The 25,738-nt window shown below is 38.6% G+C and overlaps 1 protein-coding gene across 6 annotated transcripts in view; it reads left to right on the top strand.

Moving 5' to 3' along the window:
* Window positions 1-25,738, top strand: part of ITPRID1 (ITPR interacting domain containing 1) — a 143,463-nt gene that overhangs the window by 47,374 nt on the left and 70,351 nt on the right. For 4 of the 6 annotated variants that reach the window (XM_077856305.1, XM_077856306.1, XM_077856303.1 and 1 more), the window contains exons 2-4: window positions 20,268-20,445; window positions 21,722-21,770; window positions 22,099-22,136. In XM_077856305.1, coding sequence (XP_077712431.1) covers window positions 20,286-20,445; window positions 21,722-21,770; window positions 22,099-22,136 — 247 coding nt within the window. In that variant the 5' untranslated portion in view covers window positions 20,268-20,285. Of the gene's footprint in view, window positions 1-20,267; window positions 20,446-21,093; window positions 21,371-21,721; window positions 21,858-22,098; window positions 22,137-25,738 lie in introns of those variants that run through there. The other 2 variants (XM_077856307.1, XM_077856308.1) reach the window with 2 other exon arrangements.

Here is a 25,738-nt window from a genome sequence, read left to right as displayed (position 1 = left end):
TCTTCCCTAAATAACTCCTCAGAGAGAAAGAGAGAGAGAGAGACAGAGACGTGCAACTCTTTCAGCTGTAATCCATTATTATTATATGAGAACCCTGCTGGTGTGTTGATTAAATCATAGGGAGAGGAAGCATTTTATAATCTTCTGATTGGATCTTAGTCTATGTGTTAGGGCTGTGACTTTCACAAGTGTTTCTCTAGTGGAAGAACCCCCTGCTCGCAGTTACCCTACCTGGCAACAGCATTCCTAGTCTATATCCTCGATGAAGCCCTGACCCCTGTGGACTATGTTTTTTTTTTCCTTAGGTAAGACAAGGCTAAAATAGTCTAGTATAGGAGAAATGCTCTTCCACAATTGGGCTAAGGGTCTTGCAAAGTATTTTCCCCCCCAGAAAGTAGGCCTTTGCTGTGGAGAAGGATCTGAATATATTTCATAATGATTACTTTTCCTCTCTTTCTCCCAGAACCATGAAGGAATCTTTCTTACCTCTTCACTGAGATAACTTGGTGGGTTTTCTGGAGGCAAAGCCCTCAAAAATAGAAGACATTCTCCTGTAATGTATCCATGAGGGATCTTCAATGATCTCAAACTGTGTCATATTCAATGTGTTTATGTTGTGAAATAGTAACACATACACCATCCCTCATTAGGATTGTGTCAGAAACCTGGTCTTTTTACTTACTTTGCGAGGTTTGTTGACAGAAATGGTAGTTGTAAGGGTGATGGTTCTTCTTGAACTACTGAAGAACCTTTTTGACTAAAAAGGCTTGGAACCACTAAAGCAAAAAACACTGAATACATTTATGGAAAGGAATATGACAAGGGACAGTGTAGGAAGTCTAGATAACTAATATAACAGCTATTCAATGATCCTGATAATTTTTAGTACTCAAGACAATGTGTGACTCCACTTACTGTTTTCTATGAAATGTCTCTGAATATTTGGTACTCTCCCTTCCAGTCAAACATGCAGTGACTTAGAGGAAGGAGTAAAATCAGTGCCCACTTCTTATATTACTGTATCACATAGGTTCAGTTTATCAGACATTTATTGACCAGTTATTTATTTCCTATGAGCAAAATAAATGGCAATATGATCCAACTTCCTGTAGGGTCCCCAATACCATTCATTTGCCTTCTGAAAGCATTTTATACCTCGATTACAGTGTTAAGCAACTCAGAGTGTCTGCAGCTAATTTGAGACATGGCTAGTGGTTCCCTTTCAGGAGTAAAGATTAGAGAGCCACTTCCATTGTATTACTTTCCTATATGGTCAGAGTTAACATATTCATTGTTAAAAAGCAATTTCAATTTTCTTGCCAACTTTCATCTTCTGTAGAGTGGATAATCTAAGTCATAAGAATGTATGTTTTCCCCCATGGGGATCAGTAAAGTGAGATAGTAAAGAAAGGGTTTTTTTGTTGTTGTTGCCAGTAATAACGCAGTCCATAAACTTTTAAAATATATCTTGAATTGCTCTGCCTCTAAAAAACTTTATTCACCTCTTCCTTGTTATCTTGGATTATTTCACATTGTATTATAACTTTTTGTTTATGACTCTATTTCTATCCTGAAAAGAGAGCTCCTTGATTCAGGGAGAATATCTTATTTTTATATCTATAGTACCTAGAAGAAAGCTAGCCCAAGGATATTGCTCATAAATACTTGTTGAGATGAAATTAAAATTAATAAGGTTCTATTTAGATCTGAAATCCAATTTCTTCCATTACTGAGCTCTAAATCTATGTATCCAAACTGCTTGAGTGATTATTATTATTATTGTCACCAAACATACAAAACATAATGCATCTAAGTTGATTGTAGTAAGTTTAAAGAACATTTTTCAAACATTATTGCAGTGATCCTTACAATAATTCCATAACGGAGCATCTGTGAAATAAATGTTTGCATTTTACTGGTGAGAATACCGAGTCTCAGAGATTGACACCTGCATAGTGTCTCACATATAGTGCATGCTGGAACCAGCACTGGAACTAAGGGGCCCTACGTCCTAAGAAATTAATACTTCTGCTTTGTGTAATACAAGGTTTTTCTATCTCAACACTCTTGATATTTGGAACTGAAAAATTCTTTGTTGTTGGGGGAAGCTAGCTGCTCTGTGCCTGTTGAACAGTGTCCTTGGCCACTATTCATTAGATTCTATAAACATCGGGGTGCAGGTGTCCCGGCGTTTCATTGCATTTGTATCTTTCGGTGTCCAACGAAAGATGAATGGATAAAGAAGATGTGGTTTATGTATACAATGGAATATTACTCAGCTATTAGAAATGACAAATACCCACCATTTGCTTCAACGTGGATGGAACTGGAGGGTATCATGCTGAGTGAAGTAAGCCAGTCGGAGAAGGACAAGCATTATATGTTCTCATTCATTTGGGGAATATAAATAATAGTGAAAGGGAATATAAGGGAAGGGGGAAGAAATGTGTGGGAAATATCAGAAAGGGAGACAGAACGTAAAGACTGCTAACTCTGGGAAACAAACTAGGGGTGGTGGAAGGGGAGGAGGGCGGGGGGTGGGAGTGAATGGGTGACGGGCACTGGGGGTTATTCTGTATGTTAGTAAATTGAACACCAATAAAAAATAAATTAAAAAAAATTCAAAAAAAAAAAAAAAAAAGATTCTAGTTGCATCCTCCACCACACTGTGACAACAAAAATGTCTCCAGACATGGCCAAAGATCCCATTGGGAAAATCAGTTCCAGTTGAGACTCAGTGGTCTTATAGCAAGCACAATATGGTAAGTGCTCTGGGACCAGCATAAGTAAAATGGGAGGCAGGGGTGGCTGAGGGGGAGGGACATCTCCTTCACAGTGGAGGCAGCTTTTAATTTGGATCTTTACTGTAGAAAGATTGAAATGACCTAGCAGTATTTATTATGATGAGAATGAATATCAGATATTTGTTGAGCAGTCATGATGTGTCAAATTTAGCTCTAAGGGTGAAAATATAATAAGCGTTGTTAAATGTCTTCCTAAAATGAAATACCATCTTAATGTCCATCTAGTGGAACATAGAGTTATTTGGGGTCTCTTAATCTCATGATATGCATTTAGCATCTAGATTTATTATATTATCTGCTAAAGATTACTTAGGAAAGAATTGCCTCTCATTAATTTTTGTAGCTTCCTAACTTATAAATCAATCCCAATCATCATTTAATTGTACTGTACATGGAGATTATGTTTTCTAGTAAGTTTCTAGCTCATTGTGAAGGTCCAAAGCTATTGAACTAGAATGTCTTTGCATAAATGCAGAAGGAAGGAAAACCTACCTTTAGCTCTTGTCACTGTTCAGCCAGGTTCTTAGAACTGCATAGAAATTGCCTCAGCAAACATGACAACCATTTCTCTGACTCAGCTCAATGAGCCCAGGGCTAAATATACTTGGAAAACTGACCTCTCTGAAAAAGTATGCTCTCCTTCCCTGAATAATCATTTGTGAAGTATACAAGAGCTGTTTGTATATTCTTTTTTTGAGCTCTGGAAATATGTGTAATTATTAAGCATATGGACTCGGGGGTCAGTTGACCTAGATTTGCCTGTCCTCTGCCTCTACTCATGCAACTTGTGTGACTGAAGACAGTAGTTTTAGTATCTGTGAGCCTCAGTTTCCTCATCCATAAGATAAGGATAAGACTGAATTCCACTTTGGAGTGCCTTGGTAGCTCAGTCAGTTAAGCGTCCAACTCTGTTTCAGCTCAGATCATGATCTCAGGGTCCAGGGATCGAGCACCACATTGTGCTCCGAGAACCCTTTTGTTAAAAATCTCAACTGTCTGTTGTCTCTCCCTATGGTAGTTTACTACAGTAGACATTTCAACAGTTCATCTGACTCTATTCTCCACTCCAAGCAACCTGATGATTATAATTTGGCTTCTCATGTAGGTCAAAAGTTTCAGTTCTTTACAGCTCACAACCTGATTCTGCTTTTGGCAATCTTAACACTTTTCCTCATCTTCTTGGTCTAGATTCTCCTCTTACTCTAGACTCCTTTCTGGAATGAATTCATCTGTCACCTTGGCTTCAACTAGGAGCTATTCTGTGACTGCACATGTATGTTAGCCCAGACTTCACTATTGAACTCTAGACTCCCTATCCAAACTACATACTGATACTTCCCCTCAGTGTTTCCACGGGAACCTTATATTTGCAAAACAAAACACACCAATTCCCTCCATAAACTTACTCCTTCTATAATCCTGCTTGAGAAGAAAATGATATTGACCATGTACCCAAGTTGGGAACCTGAGAAAAATCTTTCACTCCCCACCCCCACATAGTAAGCAATCAATAAAACCTACTGATTTTTTTTCTCCCATATAGTCCTTCATTGCTCACATTTTTATCTCTAATCTTAGGGCTATGGTTGCAGTCACCATTATATTTCACTTGGTTTCCAGCCTCTCATTTTCAGTTTTGTTCCTTCTGTTCATTCCATTCTGCATATTGAAGCAAAAAGACATTTTTTAGAATATAAATTTGATCATGTCACTTCCCACTACTCTCAGAATAAAACCTAACCTCTTAATAGCATATGACACCTTCCATGATCTGGTTATTCCTTCCCTTTCCAGCTATATCACTTGAAACGACTCTTCGTAGGTTTTATAGGAGCCATACCTAGATTCTTGCGATTCTTCAAGTGGACAATTCTCTTTTTTGTCCAAAGGACTTTGCACATGCTGTTCCCTCCACCTTCCTCCCACCCTATGTAGAACATAGGGGCTTACTTTTACTTCCTGGCACTTTAAGAAGTCTACCAGGAGACTTCATGAGATTATAGGTGCATTCACCTGATAGGAGAGATATTAACACTGTGCTTCTTTTAGCCTGTTTTCCCAGGATGACCCATTAATGGTAGAAGTGTTATATAGGGGGTTCCTGACACTTTAGTTTTAGTGCCTAATACACAAAAATTCATTTTGTGAAACTGTCAAATCACATAGCTTTTCTGGGTCTCATTTTCCTTATCCTTGACATTCCATTATAAGATTACTGTGTAAATCCAAAGAAACCAAAGCTCTGAGAATGACCTACTTATTGAAAATACAGAAAATGTGTGGCATCACTTTTCCAATCTCACTTTTGCTCTATCCTCACCTCCCTTCTAACTGGAGAACTTTCACCTTTTAGTATATTTCCCTTCTCCCTTCCCTTTAGTTTATCTTCCCTTCTCCCTCACCTCATTGACTAACTTCTATTCTCCTTTAGGACCAAGCTTAGACTTGATATTTTCCAAGATGCTTTTTCCAAACCCTCAAAGCTGGGCCAAGAGCTCAACCTATAAGATCCTGTAAAATTCTTTCTTTTTCTCCGGAAAAACTTAGCAACTCTCTTGTCGTTTTGACCTACTTTATCCTCCTCTCTTAGACAGTGAACAAATTCACCTTACTTTATCTATCTGTGGCCGAGGAGTATCCTTCTGTAAGCTGAAAGATAGACCTGGAAGGAAGTGTTCTATTTGGGAGACTGTTCTTAGAATAACAATGCACTAGCTATCGATTGCCAGTTTCAAAGTTTCACAGATTTTGATATATATCTTCTTTACTTTTCATGCAGAAAGCTTTATTTTAAAATTCAGTCATGTACACATTACTTTTTCTGATTTAACTATGCTTCTGAAGAGGAATTGATTTTCCCAAGATCATTCTAGTAAAAGCTAGACAGGGTCCTGTTCTCCTAATTTCTAATACAGATTTCAGTGCATGTATACTCAACTTCTCAATAAATGAGCTATATGAATAAACACATATGTAATTAATGGATAATCTAAATACAGGTAATTGAGAGTTTCTTTGTGGATGCAATTACATGCTCATTTTTATTTAAAAAAAATCACTTTTGAAAAAAATCTTCTGAAATGAAAATTGTTGAAAGAGAGACTTCATCTTTTAAGTGTAGTTCTGAACATGATATTTCAATTAAAGTTGTCTTGTCAATTAGCCTTTATCCAAGACCATCATATCCTAGTGAGTGGTGCAGACGTTCTAGTCTTCTCAAGAATAAATGGTCAGTGGATGCCACAGGAGGAAAAGGATGTGGTGTTACTTCAGGCCTTTGAGACACTCCTGGGCTCCTGAGGGTAAAGGTCTCAGATACTAGTGGTAAAGAGGTGAAAAAAATCCTGATAGACAAGGGACACCTCCCAGGATAGTTTCAAGGCCAGTTTATAGGGCTATTCAAATCTTGCTTGCAGATACTAGGAGCTCTGCAGAGGAACTCACAAGCTGTCATGGGGTTGGGAGTGGGAGAGATATAAGGTTTTCCTCTTCATTCACCTTGAAGACAACCTTAGTCCTTCCGTTTTATATATTGGGGTTCCTGGGTTTTGTTGTTTAAAGATTTATTCTATTTATTTGAGAGAAAGAGAGAGAGTAGAAGAAGAAAGAATCTGAAGCAGACTGCACTGAGCACAGAGCCCAAGACAGGGCTCAATCTGACAACCCAAGATCACTACCTAAACTGAAACTAAGAACTGGTTGCTAAGAACCACCCAGGCCCCCCTGGGGTTTCTGGTTGTTTTCCTTTTTTTAATTAAATATCATTAGAAATGCACATGTTCTTTTCATTTTCTTTTTTTTTTTTTTAAGATTTTATTTATTTATTCATGAGAGACACACACAAAGAGAGAGAGAGAGAGAAAGAGAGAGAGAGAGAGAGGCAGAGACACAGGCAGAGGGAAAAACAGGCTCCATGCAGGGAGCCCGATGTGGAACTCCATCCCAGGTCTCCAGGATCATGCCCTGGGCCCAGGGCAAGCACTAAACCGCTGAGCCACTCAGGCTGCCCCCACATGTTCTTTTCTATCATTGTAACTCTGATAATCCAGCTTATCAAGATGAAAATAATTGCTTGCATGCACAACTCAAGAATAGAATCACTTTTAGGTAGTGCTTTAGCATTCTGTCCTTTGTAAGGATGCACAGTAAATGTGACCATGAAATTTAATTTTTGTAGGATGAAGTTGACATTGTACTTATTTACCTTTCTCAAGTGGAATTGCCTGATCTTTCAATTAAAATTCTTCTTAGATACTGAAATCCCATAAAGGCAGGACTATTAGCCTTGACAGTTTGGTCCTTTTCTTTATGGGTTTGGGAATATGTGTGTATGTTTATGTTTTGTATCCTCTGAACTTTCCAGTAGAACTTCCTGGGAATTGAATCTCTCCACCTGGAATATCAGGTTCCACAGTCCGCATCTCCAGTGACGGTTTGCAATGCAAATTGTTGGGTTGGTAACACATAGTACCATAACCATGGTAACCAAATGAAGACAAGTTTGCTTTACTTCCTCAGCAAAGTACATTCTAGCCCTAGCCCGGCATTCAGACCTGACGTTACTGCCAACAGTCAAGGGCATTAAAGGAACAGCCAGAGGGTTCATAGAAATAAAAACACAACTGGAACCATTGTATTCATTCCCCACCCCCACCCCCCAACACACTTCCCCTGAGTCCAGGACTTATTACTAATAATCCTGTCATTTCTAACTACTTTCTAACTGCTTTCTAACTGCTTTCTTGGAGGGGAGGGTGGAGAGAATCACTATGTATCTTTATCCCCAATTTGACTGCAGATTTTGGCAAGCACACTGTCCTGGCTTTCCCATGCCTCACTTCTAAATAGGAGCAGATAGAAACCTGGTCACAGTTCTGTGGTCACAAGGACTTTTTAGTGTTAGCAGCTGTGATTCTCAAGGAGACAGGAAGGCATCCAAATAAAAACAGACACTTTCTGAGATCAACAACAAGCAAGCTACAAAGGCCACTTCTCTGCCAAAATTCTTTTCTTCTGGTATAGTCATTCTTTCCATTTGTTTGTTTGTTTTCAGCCTGTGGGGGAAAGGTATTAGTCCACTATTCTCATTTTCTGTCTGTTGGAATGGAAGGGCAGCTGTGGTATGTTCTGAAACTCCTTTACTTGCAGCTGTATGACCCAGTGATGCTCCAGAAGAAAGACTATTAGCAATAAGGTGAGCAATCTAATTGTCAGGGATTCTGGCCCAGATGATTCCAGCACTCCTGTGACTGCCTGGTGGCTGCCATTAACATGGAAAGATAAGAAAACACAGGGAATGGAAATGCTCTAGGCTCAAAATTGTTAGTTTATTTCCCCTAGTTTGTGAATACCGTTTCAAGCAATGTTTCTGAGATAGGATGAAGACATTATTTTGACTTTCTTTTGTAACTATTGGGACTTGTGTGTCATTTTCACTGGTACTTATTACTTCATTGTGGTTCAGAGGATGATTTTCTAACTCTTCCATTCTTGCCATCATTATTTGTTGGCATTCTACTCTAAAGAATAGCTTTCCCATCTCCCCACAGGTCTGCATCCTTTAGACATTGGTACATATTACCCGAGCTCTCCAGGAGGTTCAAACAATTAATATTTCCACAATGACGAGTGTCAATTTCCCACCTTCTAGGTGTTTTCACACTAATGAATTTCTGAGAATCTGATATGGTAAACTATTATCTTTTTAGTTTTCATTTCCTTGAATATTAATAAGGTTTATTACATTTACATTTTTTAGCCATTCATAGAGTACCCTTTAAAAAAAAAAAAGCTTAGAACCCAAAGTAGGGCTTAAACTCACAACCCTGAGAATGAGGCCTGAGCTGAGATCAAGAGTCAGAAACTTAACCAACTGAGCCATTCAGGTACCCTAATTTCCCTATTTTTGTATTGCTTCATTACATTGCTTTTATTTCTATGTATCTTTTTTTATTGATTTATAATTGCATGTCATACATCAAGGATATAAAAGTTTTTCATAAGGGAGACAGAACATGGAAGACTCCTAACTCTGAGAAACGAACGAGGGGTGGTGGAAGGGGAGGAGGGCAAGGGGTGGGGGTGAATGGGTGACGGGCACTGAGGGGGGGCTTGACGGGATGAGCACTGGGTGTTATTCTGTATGTTGGCAAATTGAACACCAATAAAAAATAAATTTATTATTAAAAAAATTAAAAATAAGTTTTTCATGTCATATATACTGTCAATATTTTTACAGATTTTTTGACATTTTGACATTTTTATCATTTTTGCCATAGGAAATTTTAAATTCTTAACTTGTTAAATCCATTGTGATTTCCCTTTATTCACTTTGGGGTCATTTTTCCACAAACTTTTGCCACCTCAAGATTAGAAAAAAGTTCTACTCTTTTAGAATATTTTATTCTAAGACTATTTTTATTTCATCTTTTCATATTAAATCCTTAACACAAGGGCAGCCATGGTGGCCCAGCGGTTTGGCACCACCTTCAGCCCAGGGTGTGATCCAGGAGACCTGGGATCGAGTCCTACATCAGGCTTCCTGCATGGAGCCTGCTTCTCTCCCTGTGTCTCTGCCTCTCTCTCTCTCTCTCTCTCTCTCTCAGTCTGTCATGAATAAATAAAATCTTAAAAAAAAAAAAATCCTTAACACTATTGGCATTTAGTTTGATGAATTGTATAGGGCTTTCTTTTTGTTTTGCTTTGCATTTTTTCCACTAAATTTTAAATTTAGAAATAACTATAAATTCACATACAGTTCTAAGAAATAATACAAAGTCTACCTGACTTAATGAAGGAATTCTTCCAACAATGCATTGATAACCTACTTCTGCATATGTAGATTTTTATCTGGGACAGGCTTTGTCTTTTCAATATAATCAACAGGTATAAAGTTGTAATATCAGGACAGTTTCTCATAATCACTTATAAAGAATAATATGCTTCCTTCTCTAAATTCCCTGAGAGATTTTATGGTTATGGTCACAGTGGGAAAGCAAGGATGATGATACCTTTGATGTTAGAGGAATAAAGAATATGCTAGAATTTGCCTTTGTGAATAATTCAGATAGGAAAGATGATTTAGACCCAGGGGCTGACTTAGGTCTTGATCTCTTCTCCTCTCTACCATCTATTTCTGTGTTCTTGGATGGAACACTTTCTCATTGTAGTTAAGAAGTTAACCATTATAAGGACTGAAATACACAATTTTTATTGCATAACAATATTTTTTAAAATATTTTACTTATTTATTTGAGAGAGAGAGACTGAGCATGAGCATGAGCATGAGCAGAGGGGAAGAGGCAGAGGGAGAGGGAGAAGCAGACTCCCCACTAAGCAGGGAGCCTGATGTGGGGCTTGATCCCAGGACCCATCATGACCTGAGCCAAAGGCAGACACTTAACCAACTGAGCCACCTAGGCAGCCCTAACAACATGTTTTAAACTTGAGATGTGTACACCTGAAAATCTTAAAGCAAATTGCTTGACAGGTCATTTTTTTTTATAGATATCAGGCAAGGTGTATAGAAGGAAATTGTGATAGAGCCCAACTAAGAGTATTCTTAAGAGAAACAGCAATCTGCATTGGTCAGGGTTCTCCAGAGAAATGAGATAATTGAGATAGCACATATTTATATGTATATAACATAAACATAATTATATATACTCAATTAGAGAGAGAGAGAGAAATCTATATCTATCTATCTATCCATTGATCTATCTACCTATATATTGCTCATGTAATTGTGGAACCTGAGACATTCCATGATCTGCCATTTGTAAGCTCGGGACTTGGGAAAGCTGGTGGCATAGATCTAGTCTGAATCTGAAGCTTGAGAACCAGGAACATCACTGGTGTAAATCCCAGCACTATAGCATGAGGATTCTGATTTCCCAGCTCAACAGTCAGACAGAGAAAAGGAGAATTTTCTTTACACCTTTTTCTTCTCTTCAGACCTCAATAGATTGAATAATTCCTGTCCATACTGGGGAGAGCAATCTGCTTTACTCAGTCTACTGATTTAAATGCTAATCTGTTCTGGAAACACCCTCTTAGACACACCCAGAAATCATGATTAGCCAGATATCTGGACACCCTGTACTGGAGTCAAGTAGACACATAAAATTAATCATCACACCATCAGCTAAGATGACTTGTGATTTCAGTAAGCTAACATTGAAGAACATCTGTTTAATGGTTGCAAATCCACTGCTGAATAGCCCTTTGGTGAAATTTATGCTATAATTGCTCACATGCATTTTAATCCCCCTGTCTGGAATGTTTGCCTATCCATTACCCATCTTCAAGAGCCAGAGCCAATACTTCCCCTTCCAAGAAACCTTTTTTATTTCCCTAAATGAACATTTTTCTCCTTTACTATTTGAGAACAGTTGTTTTATACTTCTCTTAAAATGCATATTATGTTCTACTTCGCAATATATGGTTAATAAGTACTATTTTTTGTGATCAACTATAAGCTCTTCAAAGTTTCTTTACAGAGTAGACAGTAAAATATTGAATTGAATTTAATTAGCAGATATTGTTATTGTAGTTATTTACTTAGTAGTTCTTACATACAATACACTTTTATGAAGAATGACTAGTGCACAGTACTGTCTTTGATGGGACAGAGACTCCAAAGATAAGTAAGTCACAATTCTCCTCTCCTGAGAGCAGGGACAGAGTCCAGCAGCAGAACAATCATTCATTCATTAAACAATCATTGCTGATCACCTGTCGCTACCCATGGCCTACACTAAGTGCCATGAATAAAAAACAACAAAACAAAACAGAACAAGTCATGGTCCTTGAGTTAAGTGGGAAAGGCAGAAGTGTACGGGATGCCTGGGTGGCTCAGGGGTTAAGCACCTGCCTTCGGCCCAGGGCGTGATCCTGGGGTCCCGGGATTGAGTCCCACATCGGGCTCTGTGCATGGAGCCTGCTTCTCCTTCTGCCTGTGTCTCTGCCTCTCTCTCTGTGTATGTGTCTCTCATGAATAAATAAATAAAATCTTTAAAAAAAAGAAAGGTAGACGTGTAAACAAACTACTTGAGTGTGAAAAGTGCTATAATAAGGAGTTGTGCAGGTTGCTGTGAGTGCCAGAAATGGACTAGGATGAGAGTGGAGAGTGATAAGGGAGGTTTTATAGAATGAGTTTTATTTGAACTTGATGAAATGGTACCCAGGAAAGAGAAAAGCAGCACCAGCAGTGGGATCTGCACCCAGTAGCATCTGAGAGGAGAGCACTTGAAAACAGCAAATAGTTCTATGCCTCCAGAGTGGGATGTACACGGAGAAACCTGGATTGTGGTGCTATGGGAATGAGAGATACCTCCACATCCTTTCATTCTCCTTCCCCAGGGTGAGGCAAGGCACCTGCGGAGAGGACAAGAGTAGAGATAATGAGAAAAGACAGAATCATTGAGAAAGAAAAATCTCTTTAAAATTGGAAAGGGATTGGAACATGGCTAGCAGTAGGTGAACCAGTTGATTCAAGTTTACCAGCCTCAAAGGCGTTTCAAGTTTCTAGGAAGCTGTATATATGGTTCTTGACTATAATCTTAACACTCCAGCTTATTTCACCAGCAAAAGATGAAAATGCCAAGTCTAAGAGAACTGACTCTGGATTCCAACTTGGGCACAACTTTCTTGTGTTTAAATCCAGTTTGCTCCTAAATGGCACGAGAGAGCACCCTTCACATATTTCATGGTGGGAGGAAGCCACCCACAGAGCAAGTCAACACAGACTGCTTGTTCCTCCTAGCAGAGTGTTGACAGAACACTCTATTCTCTAGGATCTGCCTCTACTTTACTGAATCACTTGGAAATCTTTATTCATCTTTGTGAGACTTTGGTATTTGGACAGGGAGGAAGAGCAGAAGGGCATTCCTGGCCTGGCTTTGTCGCTTGAGTTTTTGAGTGGTCTTTCAAGTAATAGGAACAGTGTTGCTTTTTTTTTAATCCCTTGTATAATTTTGATGGATATAGCTTTAAAATATTTTTAAAATGTGAGCTCCATTGGTCAACTAATAGGCTATGTGGAGGCTTGAAATAGAAAAACCATCTTATGGAATCATCTCATCTCATCCAATTCTCTCATATTATGCAAGAGGAAAAATGACATTCCAAGACAACTTGAAACCACATGCCCAATGTCATACAGCCAATGAACTATTTGTTGATTAATTAAAATAAATTACATTTTGTTTCCTTGATGATGAGTTAAGATCTTTTATCTGTTGGTAGCTGTTGGAAGACACATAAGGTAAAAGAAGGTATTTACTCAGATAATTTTGGTTGAAATAATAGAAGTGAGCATCAAGTGATTACCCAGAAAATTTTGCTTCAAAATGGAGGTAATAAATATATTTATATAGTTGAATATATATTGATATATATTTGTATGTATGTGTGCAAATATATATGTATATGTATATAATCTGATCACTTCTCTAATTCAGATTACATTGTTCCCTGATACCATATACCTATTCCTGGCAAGTTGTACCTTCCCATAAATTATTTAATTGTTGAGTATCTAAGTTTTAGTAATGACTTCATAACCAATTTTGCATTGATATTTCTCAATCCCTTGTTGGTATTCATTTAAACAGCAATTTATCCAGCAAACATGTATTGAGTACCTTTTTCTACAATTATGATAGGAGAGCTAAGATCTCTGTCCTGAAGAAAATCCCACAATGGTTAAACAGAATTATAAACACAAACTTATAAAACAATACAAAAATACTTTAATAGAGGTTTACACTAAACTATAAGGTTACAGAGGAGCAATTAAAGCCATACTCATATAGGGAGAGCATGTAGATAGAGAAAATAAGAATGGGCTGAAATTTGAGCTGTGGAACAGTCAAAATTTTGATAAGTCAGGGGTGCCTGGGTGGCTCAGTCAGTTAAGCATTGGACTCTTAATCTCAACTCAGGTCGTGATCTGAGGGTCACGAGATCAAGCCCCGTGTCAGGCTCCATGCTGGGATGGAGCCTGCTTAAAATTCTCTCTCTCCCTCTCTCTGTCCCTCCCTCCACTCTAAAAAAAATTAGAAAAGCTAGCAAAAGATCTTGAGAAAAAAGCCTTGAGTGAGATAGGAGGTAATCTGAGAAAGTATGGCATTTAATTTTTTTAGATATTTATTTATTTATTTATTTATTTATTTATTTATTTATGAGAGAGAGAGAGAAAGAGAGGGAGAGAGAGAGAGTAAGCACAAGCAGGCAGAAAGGGAGAGGAAGAGGGAGAAGCAGGCTCCCCGCTGAGCAGGGATCCTGACATGGGGCTCAATTTCCAGGTTCCTGGGATCAGGACCTGAGCTGAAGACAGATGCTTAACCAACTGAGCCACCCAGGCACCCCTAAGACCATGGTATTTTAAAAAAAGATAAAAATATTATGTCCATTAAGAGAAAATAGTGAAGTACTGAAAATTCTGAAATGAGAAGAACTGGTAGTTGAGTGTTAGCATACTAATTTGGGTGGGTAATAAGAGAGTGGGAGGTGTGGATGATGATGAACATGGGAGCATTTGCTGTGATCCAAATGAGACTATAAGTTTGATTCATATCAGATTGGCAGCAGCAGAGGAGGTCAGTGTGAGATATATTTTAAGGACCCGTCTCTCATCCTCTTTTAAGTGACTTGATATGGCATGTAAAAGGAATAAAGGAATTAAGGAAGACTCATAAGTTCTTGGCCTGAGCAACTGCCTGAATAGTGTTACCAGTTACTGAGATGGGGAACACTGAAATAAAGGCAGGTACTTAGAAGGCAAGCAGAAGTCAAGAAAAGAATAAAGGTTTCAGCATGACACCTATTAAATTAAAAAAAATAAAAGTATCCAAATGAAGATGTGAAGATCCAAGTGAAGATGTGTAACTAGAAATACCCCACTCTGAAGCTCAGGTCCCCTATTCTAAGGGTCTGGACCAGATTTGGAAATGTGAATTAAGGAATCATCATGAGTTGAATAGGAAACTAGAGTAGGAGTTGGATAGAGATTGAAGGGTCAAAGGAGGATTATTTTAAGATGAGAGACATGATAAAGGGAACGATCCAATAGGGAAGAAAAATGGTGCTCAAGCGAAGTCTGTGAGTAGAATAGGGGTGACAAGGTATGCTTTAAACTGGGAATTTGGAGGCTGTTCATTTATAGTGATGAAGTATGACCATGAGAATTGAGCGGAGGGAAGGAATGTTGTAAATATTGTAAATCTGCTGATCATTGAACTGAGTGGTCAAGTGTTGATAGATTGCCCATATTGACAATGAAATCAATTGAAATCTTCCAGGAGGATGACAGAAATACCATTCCTTTTGCAGTAAATGAGGGTAAATATCCTGGATATTTACATAGTCTGATAGCTTATGCTTCAAAAGACAGAGGAAATAAGATCTGAAAGCAGCAATTAGGAACATGGAGGAAATTTATACCATCTCCAAGATTATAGTCCTGATTCAATGAGTGAAAAGGATAAAGCCACAGCTTGAGAGAGTGGCAAAGGAAACCATGTTCAGGTTTTAATTAGAAACAGGAGATGAAGGGACATTCAGTGAAGAGCTAAAGATAAAGTGGATTTAGTAGGTGACAATCTATGAATTCCAGAGGGCACAGGGGTTGGGAGCATCTGGAGAAGGTAGGAGATTGGGCCAGATGAGGCAATGTCCACTGCCACATCCAGATGAAGCAATGTCCACTGCCACATGAGCACGGTTCAAGGGCATAATGAGATTTGTCCTATGGTCTCCTAGAGTAAGAAGTGTGAATCAGTTTCCTTCAAGTGTACGCCTCCCAGGACTGGTCTCAGTCTGTGGAAGGAAGTGAGTGGTGTTGAAGCTTATGGTAATCATCTTTGTGAAAGCATGAGGGGCTCTCAAGGCTTCCTTTTCAAACCTCTATGAGTGATGTCACAGCTGGGAAAGGGACAGGTCTTCCTGAAGCACATGGCTCTATGTAGACTTCTAAATTTTTCTACTGAGGCAAGTTATTTATATGGCAGAAGAGCAAAGCAAACTGGATACCATTTGAGATCTTAACAAAAGGCTTGAACAGAGTAGTGATGAGGATCCATAGTAGAGACATAGAGATGGTGAGATTCCTGTGGATCAGAATGCTTCTGGAATTTTTTCCCATTGTGATGTTCTCTTCCTGACCATGGGGCTCCTTCAGAAGTGGAGCCAAGGCTCGAACTACAGCCTACAATTATCAATTATAACCCTGAAATTAATACTATAGTTGAAGGAATTTCTAAACTCTGATATGAGTCTCTAGTGTCAGGTAAATCTGCATCTCATGGTCACAGAAATATTTTATTCTAATACTTTCCAGCTATATTTTTCAATTACTCAAACTAAGCAATCTCAAAATGACCCAGGTTATCTACAAACTATGGGTGTCGAATTTATCTCCTATGGAAAAAGAAGCAAATTGTTACATTGATTGGTGATTCTTTTCCTTTACTTGACAGTTCTTGACATGAAAATGACATACAGAGGCAACATAGAGAAGGAAGGATTCTTTTCCTTTACTGACAGTTCTTGACATGAAAATGACATACAGAGGCAACATAGAGAAGGAAAAAAAAACTGGCCCACTTGGGTATTGATTGTTTTATATACATTTTTCATTAATTTTTTCCAACAGCCATCTGAAGTGGTTATTTCATAGTCATTATAGAGAAGAAGAAATAGATTATCAGAGATGTTTGAAAATTTCCCCCAAAGAGATGTCAAAAAAGCATCAGAGCTGAGATTAAAATCTGGAGTTATGTGACCTGAAAGCACTTACCCTTTAACCACATTAGAACCAAGAATACTGGCTAAGCCAGCTGGTGTCCCTTTACCAAATAACCAAGCAATCAACTTACAGTTACAGATTATTTACCCTGGGCAGAGTTCTGTGCTGGGATCTATGGGGAACACAGAGATAAATAATCCACAGTCCCTATTCTCCAGTATGAACAACCTTTTTGGCAAGACAACCTGTTTGCATAGAGGTGAAAAAGTTAAATAATCCCAGAGGACAAGAATGTAACTACTGTCACAGCTTTGAGTATCAAGGTATCAAATCCTGTGATTTCTCTGTGGGCTGAAGGCTTCACAGCGAAAAGGAGCATTTATTGTTGCATTTGCTCAAGTGAAAAAAATGTCATATAAAATTAATGTTACACCACCAATATTTTGAGTATTTAAAAAAAAATTTTAAAACGTGAGGACATTTTGGTACATTTCTCTCTCTCTTTTTTTTTTTTTTTTTGTCTTTTCAATATACTTTTCCTTAGTTTTGTTTTTACAAAATTGTCCTTGGTGCCTGTTTTTCATCCTCTTTCCTATTAAACATGATAATATAAGAAATTTCCTACATTAAAGGAGGTTCTTTATACACATAAGGATTAATGGTATTGTAATTCGAACAGAAGGGATCTGAAGACAGGGAAGAGACCTTCAGGCACAGATGGCAACATAATCTCAGATGAAGATTCACTTTGGACCAAGTCAGCATTGGCAAGAATTTGGTTCCAAATGGTCCTGGGGATAAACGGGTTAATCAGAGGATTCAGCAGAGACTCTATCCCAAACACTTCAGCCCGCCAGTCACCTGAGCAATTCAGGGCTGCCACCACATCTGTGTCGCTTGCAAAGAACTGCTTGCTCTTTGGGTCAAGCCAGTGGATGCCAAAGGAGGGTCATCTAAGCATGGGAGAATCCAAAGCAGATTTGTTTACTTAACGGGAAAGGCATCCACCAAAACAGCAGGGAACAAAAGAGTTTTTCTTTACAAAGTGGTCCCTGACCCTCGCCTTTAGCAAGGGTTCCCACTTTCCTTGGCAGCCTTTTGCTGCTCTAAAGCCAACTACAGGGGAGCTGGCAGGGAGCATATCCTCACTGCTTGTGCAAGCCCAGTGGCTGAGGTCAAACACGCCATTTAAGAACAGAAGTTTCGGGACATACCCAATAAAGCAGCACTTCTATCTAGAACTTTAACGATTTTTACATTGTTATATTTGAAAGAAACAGTAGCTCTGTTAAAATTTGACATTGTAGTACAGAAGCAGCAGTTTGAGGACTTTAGCTGCTTGACAGCTCCTGCTCCCACTACAGAGTGGATTGGTGCAAAACAGGACCTCACTTTCAGTTGAGGTTGGTGGAGGGAGCAAGACTGTTTTAGGGTATGCCCTATTTTTCTGTGATACTTTATCCTTTTCTTCAGACTATGAGAACGTATTGAGTTTGTTGTCTCATGAATCTTGTTAAGCACGATTTCACAAGGATATTTTCCCTCCTTGTGAAATCTTACGTTGTCAGAGTTGAATACACACACAAGATGCATGGTATTGCCAAACAGAACTTTTTTACTCAAAAGAGCCAAAGTATGAGTAAAATTAAATAGCCAGAAATGAAATCCAATTCAATTAAATTCTTAAAGTTTATTTTGTCTAGTGTTATGGATTCTACTACACCAAATAATCCTATAAAGTTTAGAAAGATAATCTTATCTGTATTATTTTTGTCTTGTGTTAGCATCAGAATTTTTATTAACATATATTTGTTCCCAGAGGATATTCTGAAAGTTAACTTTCTTTTTTAAAAATATTTATTTATTTATTTCAGAAAGGGAGAGAGAGAGAACCCTTGCAGGGGGAGGAGAGGGTGGGCAGAAGGAGACAGAGAATTTCAAGCAGACTCCCTACTGAGCTCAGAGCCCAAAGTGGGGCTTGATCCCACGACCCTGAAGTCATGACCTGACTTGAGCCAAGATCACAACCTGAACTAAAATCAAGAGTTGGATACTCAACCAACTAAGCAACTCAGGTGCCCCCCAAAAGTTAACTTTCTCAAGTTGGCTGACTACATGACTCACTGTTGATATAGATATTAACTGTCTACCCTTTGCCATAATTTTTAAATAATTGAAATTTCTTAGTATTTGCTTTTTTAATCATAAAATTCACAGACATTACAATTGTCATTGATTTTGCAGTAATTTACTATTATAACAATAAGTGAATATTTATACTTCAATTGAATTATAGAATTTTAATGTACAAAGCATGTAAGGAAACTCTGACTGCCAATTGCATCAAGAATGCTCACCTACCTATACTTAAATGAAAATATTCAAATGTTTACAATAAATCTGAAAGACTTGCCTTGATAAAATATTGATTAGAAACAATGGATTAAGTCATGTGACCAGTGATTATGAGTGAGTTTAACGATGCAAGACATGTTGTTGAGGTAGGTATTTGACTATTTAGTCATTTCTCTAAACTTGAAGAATAAAGTAATACAAATTGAGGCAGATGCCATGGAAAGAATTTAGTCAGAAAGCATGGTTTTGAATCCTAGCTTTGCTACTTTAATTTTATATTTAATATTATATTTATATTTAGTATTTATATTTATAGTTAGCACTTATTTAGCACCTACTATGTACTGAGAATTCAGTCAAATACTGGAGACACATTGATGAGTAAGAAGGAGACCCTCCTTCTTAATGTCCCGATAATCTGGGGAACTTCAACAATTTACTCAGATGTTCTAAGCTTTTGTCTCCATCTCTTACTCTGCAAGTCTCATAATGATATTAATAAAGGTTAAACGAGATAATAGGGATGATCAATATTTCTTGTGCCATAAGCATAACGTACTTATTACCATTCTAACTGTCCCAATCATCCTATCAGTCAGATGGTATAGCTTAATAATCACAGGAATATGCTTTGAGTCCAGTGCCTGGGTTTGAGTGCTGGTTATTGTGTGGCTTTAGGTATGCAACTTTAGATATGCAATCCCTCTGCTCTTCAATTTACTAGAAAATTGTGACAGATCCCTTCCTCTCTTGGCAATTAAATTAAATAATGAATGTATAGAATTCCACATAGAATCTAGTACTCCACTGGGGTCAACAGTTTTTAAAACTCAGGACAATTTATACCCAATTAAAAAATTAAAGAATGCAGTAAAATTATAGAATTTATACAAGGCCACCCAACAAGTCGCAGAGGTGGGACTCATCCACGTGCATCTGTTGCCAAAGTCTTTATTTTTCACATTTTGGGTTGTCTGAGAATATTTGTATAGATGCAACTGTTGGATAAATTTGAAGGATACTGATTATGTTAATCAATACCTTGAATCTCTCTTCCTGGCTGGTGTCCCCTCCCAGTCCACAGTTTCTTTGCTCTCCATCCACATTGCAGACCCCCAACTGGATCGCCCAGAGGGTGGATGTGGCCTGATGACAGGCAGGGGGCATTAGTCCCAGTGCCCACCTGCCTCTCCCCTGAAAAGGAACCACTTCTCCATGCTGAGACAGAGAACTCAGCTAGGGAGGGTGGAGGAATCCGCTCCAGAAGACTGTGGTGGCCTGTTGGCACTCTGGCTTCTCCTCATTGAGTCAAGCCTAAAAGCTGACTGACTCATCAAGTCTGATCTGTTTGTATGTTTTAGTTTGCCGAATCTCTTACAATGGCAGAGAGGTCTCGTGGTTCTGGCAACTCCCAAGGAGGCCGAGGAAAGAGCAAGAGAGAGATCCTGAGGTCCACCAAGAGGGCCTGGGCTCCCCTGGATGAGCAGCTGCTCCCGGGCCCCAAGGAGGACAGCCGGAGACTCACCATTCCTCTGCTCGGTGAGAATGGACCCTCAGGGCAACTTGAAAACATCTGGCTGTGGGGAGATAAGGGGGATGAGGGGGTCTTGGCTGGGGGCAAATGATTTTGGAACAAACTCTTGGCTTGAAAGATACTAGTGTTCCTGGAAGGATGCCAGAAACTTCTGTGAAATGGGCACTTCTTACCTCCCCAACATTCAAAACTCACACCTTGATGGAAATAGACCAACTGCTCCCTTTCTAAGTGGAGTCCATGTCAGAGACATGAGGCTTCCTGCAGGACATCAAACATTTTATTGAAAGGATCTTCTTATTTTCAGGGTCTTGCACGAAGCATCCACAATAATTTTAATAGCTTAAAGAATAATAAATGGGAAAACACTTTTCCCTCCTCTATGATATAACTGATAGTTTTTGTTCTTTGCCCACCACCCAATTCATTCTGCCTCTATAAAGTCCCTATATTTAAAAAAATAAGCACCTTCCATGCTTACTTGGCCTTTCTGGTTCACCAGACACCTTGTGAAGGGGTAAATCAGGTACTTCACCCTTCAGTGGGATAAAGTCAAAGAAAACCAACCCACAGTAGTCTGTAGCCAACCAGAAAGGACAGAAATATTTACCAGGAAATATTGCTTTCTATCCTCTTCTTTTTGCCTATTGACTATTTGTTAAGCCAGTGACAAAGATCCACCTTAAAAGACTGGTGCCTTTCTAACACAGGATGCCTTTGGCAATCCTGGGACTCTAGTGCAATTTGTCCCTGGAATGAATGCAAATTTGGTTTAGAACCTGGCAGAGAACTCCTTGCAAATAAACATCACTGGCTAGCTGCCTTAGGTAAATGTCATGATTCAATAAGGAGAGGGTCCATGGTGAGCTATATCCGACAAGAGAGAGACAAAAGTCTGGTATGCTTTTTCACTCTTCATGTTCACACCAGGTAATTTAAAAATTATTCTAATATCTCTTGCACTTCAGTGATTTATGCTTCTTCCTTTTCACATTTCCTTTTTTCTTTCTTTCTTTCTTTCTTTCTTTCTTTCTTTCTTTCTTTCTTTCTTTCTTTCTTCCTTTCTCGATGTCAGTCATTTGGCAAGTTTATGATTTGTTCTCAGGAAAGACTAATTATGGAAAGTGGGAAGTTTTGCCTTGAGAAAATAAACGAACATGCTTTTAGAAACATGTGACTAACTATGTAGGAAATAGAGCTATGGTGGTGGTTGGATAATGGAGTAGTGTTATTTTAGCTGCTGTGCTTTGATTGACTGGTCTGTTTCTTTCTCTTTTGTAGAAGAATCCAAACAAGCCAGTATTCAGCAGTGGCTGGACTCTGGATTCTTGTAAGTGTTTCTTTGTGCCTTACACATCTCTCTTGCAAAAATCGGTGAAAACAACATGGGTAACTCTGCTGGGGGCAGGTGTGACAGGTAGGGCTTTTCATTTTAACTGGATACATGAAGGATTGCTCTATTATTACATAAGTTATATATCAATTTTAAAGTATGCAACAGAATACTGTTCCAGTCCCTGGCTGTTGATTGCTTTTAAAAAGTTCTCCCATAATAGAGCCTAGTTCTGCATTTACTCTCATCTGTTTAATTAAAATGCAATTTAGTATAATTGAGTTGTATACATTGTTTGACTCGCAACATTTTTGTTTTTTTATAGGGTAAATGAAAACTTTCAGCAAGTCATCGACCACACTGGTAAGACAAGAGAATCAGAAGCATTTAGGCTTTGTGGACCCGAGTAAATTGATTAAAATGTCTATGTGAATAAATCTTCTTAAAATGAGAAATATCAGAGCTTGCTAAAAACAAGCTGGAATGGATCTCAAAAACCATCCAGCTCAACTGTTTTGTCTGATACATAAAACAGAGGCTCAGAAGGGATAGGGGGTCACTCAGTAGCAGGCAGAGGGCTGTAAACCAGGCCTCTTGCCACATCATTAGTTCAGACTTTACCAGAAAACTTACCGGGTTCTATGAAGACATTTTGCAAGGATATAATTATGGAAATGCAATTGTTTAACTTTTCCTCAAGCTGTATTATACTTTTATGTCTAAATCTAGTTTCTTTCTATTCTTCAGTCTCAAAATTGTATCCTCTCTTTCTAATGGTGCATTTGTTCTCAAAAAGAACAGATGACTGAATTCTGTGGCAAACAATATAAGTATGTATTTCTGACGCAGGAAATGTATCACACTTGTTACACTGAGATTTGATAAGAACATTATAAAAGTAAATTAATTGCAAATCTCACAGTTTCCACCTTCTTTAAATGAAATACTGTATTTCATAGAAATACAATCATAAAATGCACTTACAGGCCCCCCGCATAACCAGCTCAATTGGTGGAACATGCGATTCTTCATCTCGGGGTCATGAGTTAAAGCCCCTCCTTGGGTGTAGAGATTACTTAAGAAATAAATATAAATAAATAAATAAATACATACATACATACATACATACATACATTCACATTTTAAGTACTACTCAGGAAAATAAAACAAGAAGCCTGGCAATTATAAATGAAAGGCAACCCTGATTACAAGACACTTCCTGATTTCATAGATGTTAAAATTGAAAAAAAGGCGTGTTTTAAAACTGATGAAATGTCATAAATAATGTATGTAAAAAAATGACATAAATTAGGAGTTTAATGATTAGAGGGGAAAACTATTAGTTTAATGGTTACTTACTTGGCTGATTCTAATTATTTCACTTCCTCCTCTGACATCTTAAATTAAGATTGACCATTGGCTACAAATCAGTTTAAACATGAGGCTTTTTTACTAAAAACAAAAACAAAAAACTAGGTATATCATTGAAATTTCCTCCTTATCGAAACTTCTTTATTTTTTTAATATAAAAGTCACATTATTCCCCAAATCTCTGAAGATGTTTGCCAGTAAACTGAATTTAACGATCTCTATAATAGTGCAGAATCAAGAAAAGACAAGAACTTGGGGTGCCCAGCTGACTCAATTGGTAGAGCATGTGACTCTTGATCTTGGAATTATGAGTTCTAGCCCCACATTGAGTGTAGAGATTACTTAAAAATAAAATCTTAAAGAGAGAAAGAAAGAAAGAAAGAAGAAAGAAAGAAAGAAAGAAAGAAAGAAAGAAAGAAAGAAAGAAGAAAGAAAACCTAAGAAATACTGCCAGCATGAGATGTCAGAAATCCCTGATGTTTCCTCTTGCCCGGGTCATGGTGGGAGGCCTGGGGTTGTCAGTAACTATATTATTAAAAGCTTCACTTCTCAGAAATTAAAGACAACCGTGGCCCTTCCACCTCTGAATCAAGTCAATGGAGTGTAAAGGCACAGACAGGAGGTGCAAAGGTGGAAGAAAAAAGGGATAACACATCAGAAACACACAATTCCCATTTGCCAGGTGCTTTATCTTTTCAGCAAGGTTTTTTAATAATAATGGAATAGCCTCTTACAAGTTTAATTGAGCCTTCATTTTACAAGGCTCTTTATGATCTGTTGTATTTTAAACTCAGTAACCTGCGTGGAAGGAAGGCCGGTGTTCATCCAAGCTTTGCAGTGAAGATTCTGGGCCACGGAGTAATCAGGGGTTACGGTTTGGGGGCAGAAGCTGGTTAGGAGGGGGCAGAGGAACTTGAAGCCCAGCATTCAATCAAGCCTTCTGTGTGCTGGTCCTAGCCTTCTGTGTGCTGGTCCTAGCCATGCTGAGACCAATAAATGTGGAGTTTAGAGAAGTCGAGTCATACTGTAAAATGTAGAAGCTAGGACAGTGCCAAAATCTGGTACCTAAAATTCGTGGTAAGAGTGGCAAAGAGAAAAACCGGCGAGATGAAAAGAAACCAAAGAGGAGAGAGAAGAATAATCACTACTGGAAGGAAAATCCCATAAAAACTCATGCAATCCTAGTATGATGCAGAGTGGTACCTTCGTTCCTAGGGCAGCTCTAACAAATTACCCCAAACTTAGTGGCTTTAAACAGAAATCTACTCTCTCAAGATTCTGGAGGTTGGAAAACTGAAATCAAAGTGTGTAGACCAGGTCATTCTGTCTCTGAAGGATCTAGAGAAGAATCCTCTCTTGCCTCTTCCTTCCTGCAAGAGGCCCCCAGGAATCCTTGGCATTCCTTGGCTTATAGTGACAGCCTTCCGTTCTCTGTCTCTACTCCACACGGCCACTTCTTCCTGTGCAGGGAAAGCTTTTCTCTTTTTTTAAGGACACCAGTCATTGGATTTAAGACCCACCCTAATCCAGTATGACCTCACCTTTACTAATTATATCTACAAAAACCCTATTTCCAAATAAGGGACACATTTTAAAATGAGACTTCAGATACAGAAATTAGATTCAACCTACTACAAGTAGAATTTATTCTAAGGTTGGTTTCCCTCATTGATCACTCCTGAGGCCTGCAAGTACCTGCTCATCTGATAGGTGACACACTGCCTCCCATAGAAAGCATTCTAGGGGACCTCTAGGTCTTGGACTGGGCCCCAAATAAAATGGGAGGGAGGTTGCATATGGCTTCAGTGGTCTTATTGCTGAATTCCTTCTGAATTTAGAGATGGCTAAAGTAGGGCATTGGCCTTTTATGGTGACTCTTTGGCTTTCATGGGGCTATGTGACTCCCTAAAGTCTCATTTTTATTAAACTGGAGTCTAGCTGGCTCATTTTCCAATTGCCAGTACTATTACACTAGATAAAGCCCTTAACCCATGGCACTTCAGCTTCTTCATCAGTAGAACTGGGAGGGGAGATAAATGATTATATATATATATTTTTTTAAGATTTTATTTATTTATTCATGAGAGACAAAGAGAGAGACAGAGACAGAGACAGAGACAGAGACAGAGACAGAGACAGGCAGAGAGAGAAGCAGGCTCCATGCAGGGAGCTCGATGTGGGACTCGATCCCAGGTCTCCAGGATCAGGCCCTGAGCTGAAGGCGGCACTAAACCGCTGAGCCACCTGGGCTGCCCAAATGATTATATTATATATTAAGGGCACACAGTCTAGGTACATTACATATGCTATCTTATTTACCCTAACCATTTTCTAAGGTAAATATTATCATTAATAACTTTTGCAAGGAGGAGAATGAGACTCAGAAAGGTTAAGTAACTTGCCTAAAGTAGGTAAGGGGGTCAAGATTTGAATTTTGATCTGTCTGACTTGGTAGCCACGTTGCCTCTCCAGAAGCCTAGTATAATTTACTATATGTGTTATGCATGGAAGCACCCAGGGGGAAAGCAAGCCCTACATCAATCTCCCTGCAAGAAGAGTCAAAATGTGAGCATCGTGGCTGAGTTCACTGGCAT

This window comes from Canis aureus, chromosome 18 (genome assembly GCF_053574225.1).
Source record: "Canis aureus isolate CA01 chromosome 18, VMU_Caureus_v.1.0, whole genome shotgun sequence".
NCBI lineage: Eukaryota > Metazoa > Chordata > Mammalia > Carnivora > Canidae > Canis > Canis aureus.
The sequence above is the reverse complement of the archived record's forward strand: the minus strand, read 5'-3'. Positions and strand labels throughout refer to the sequence as shown.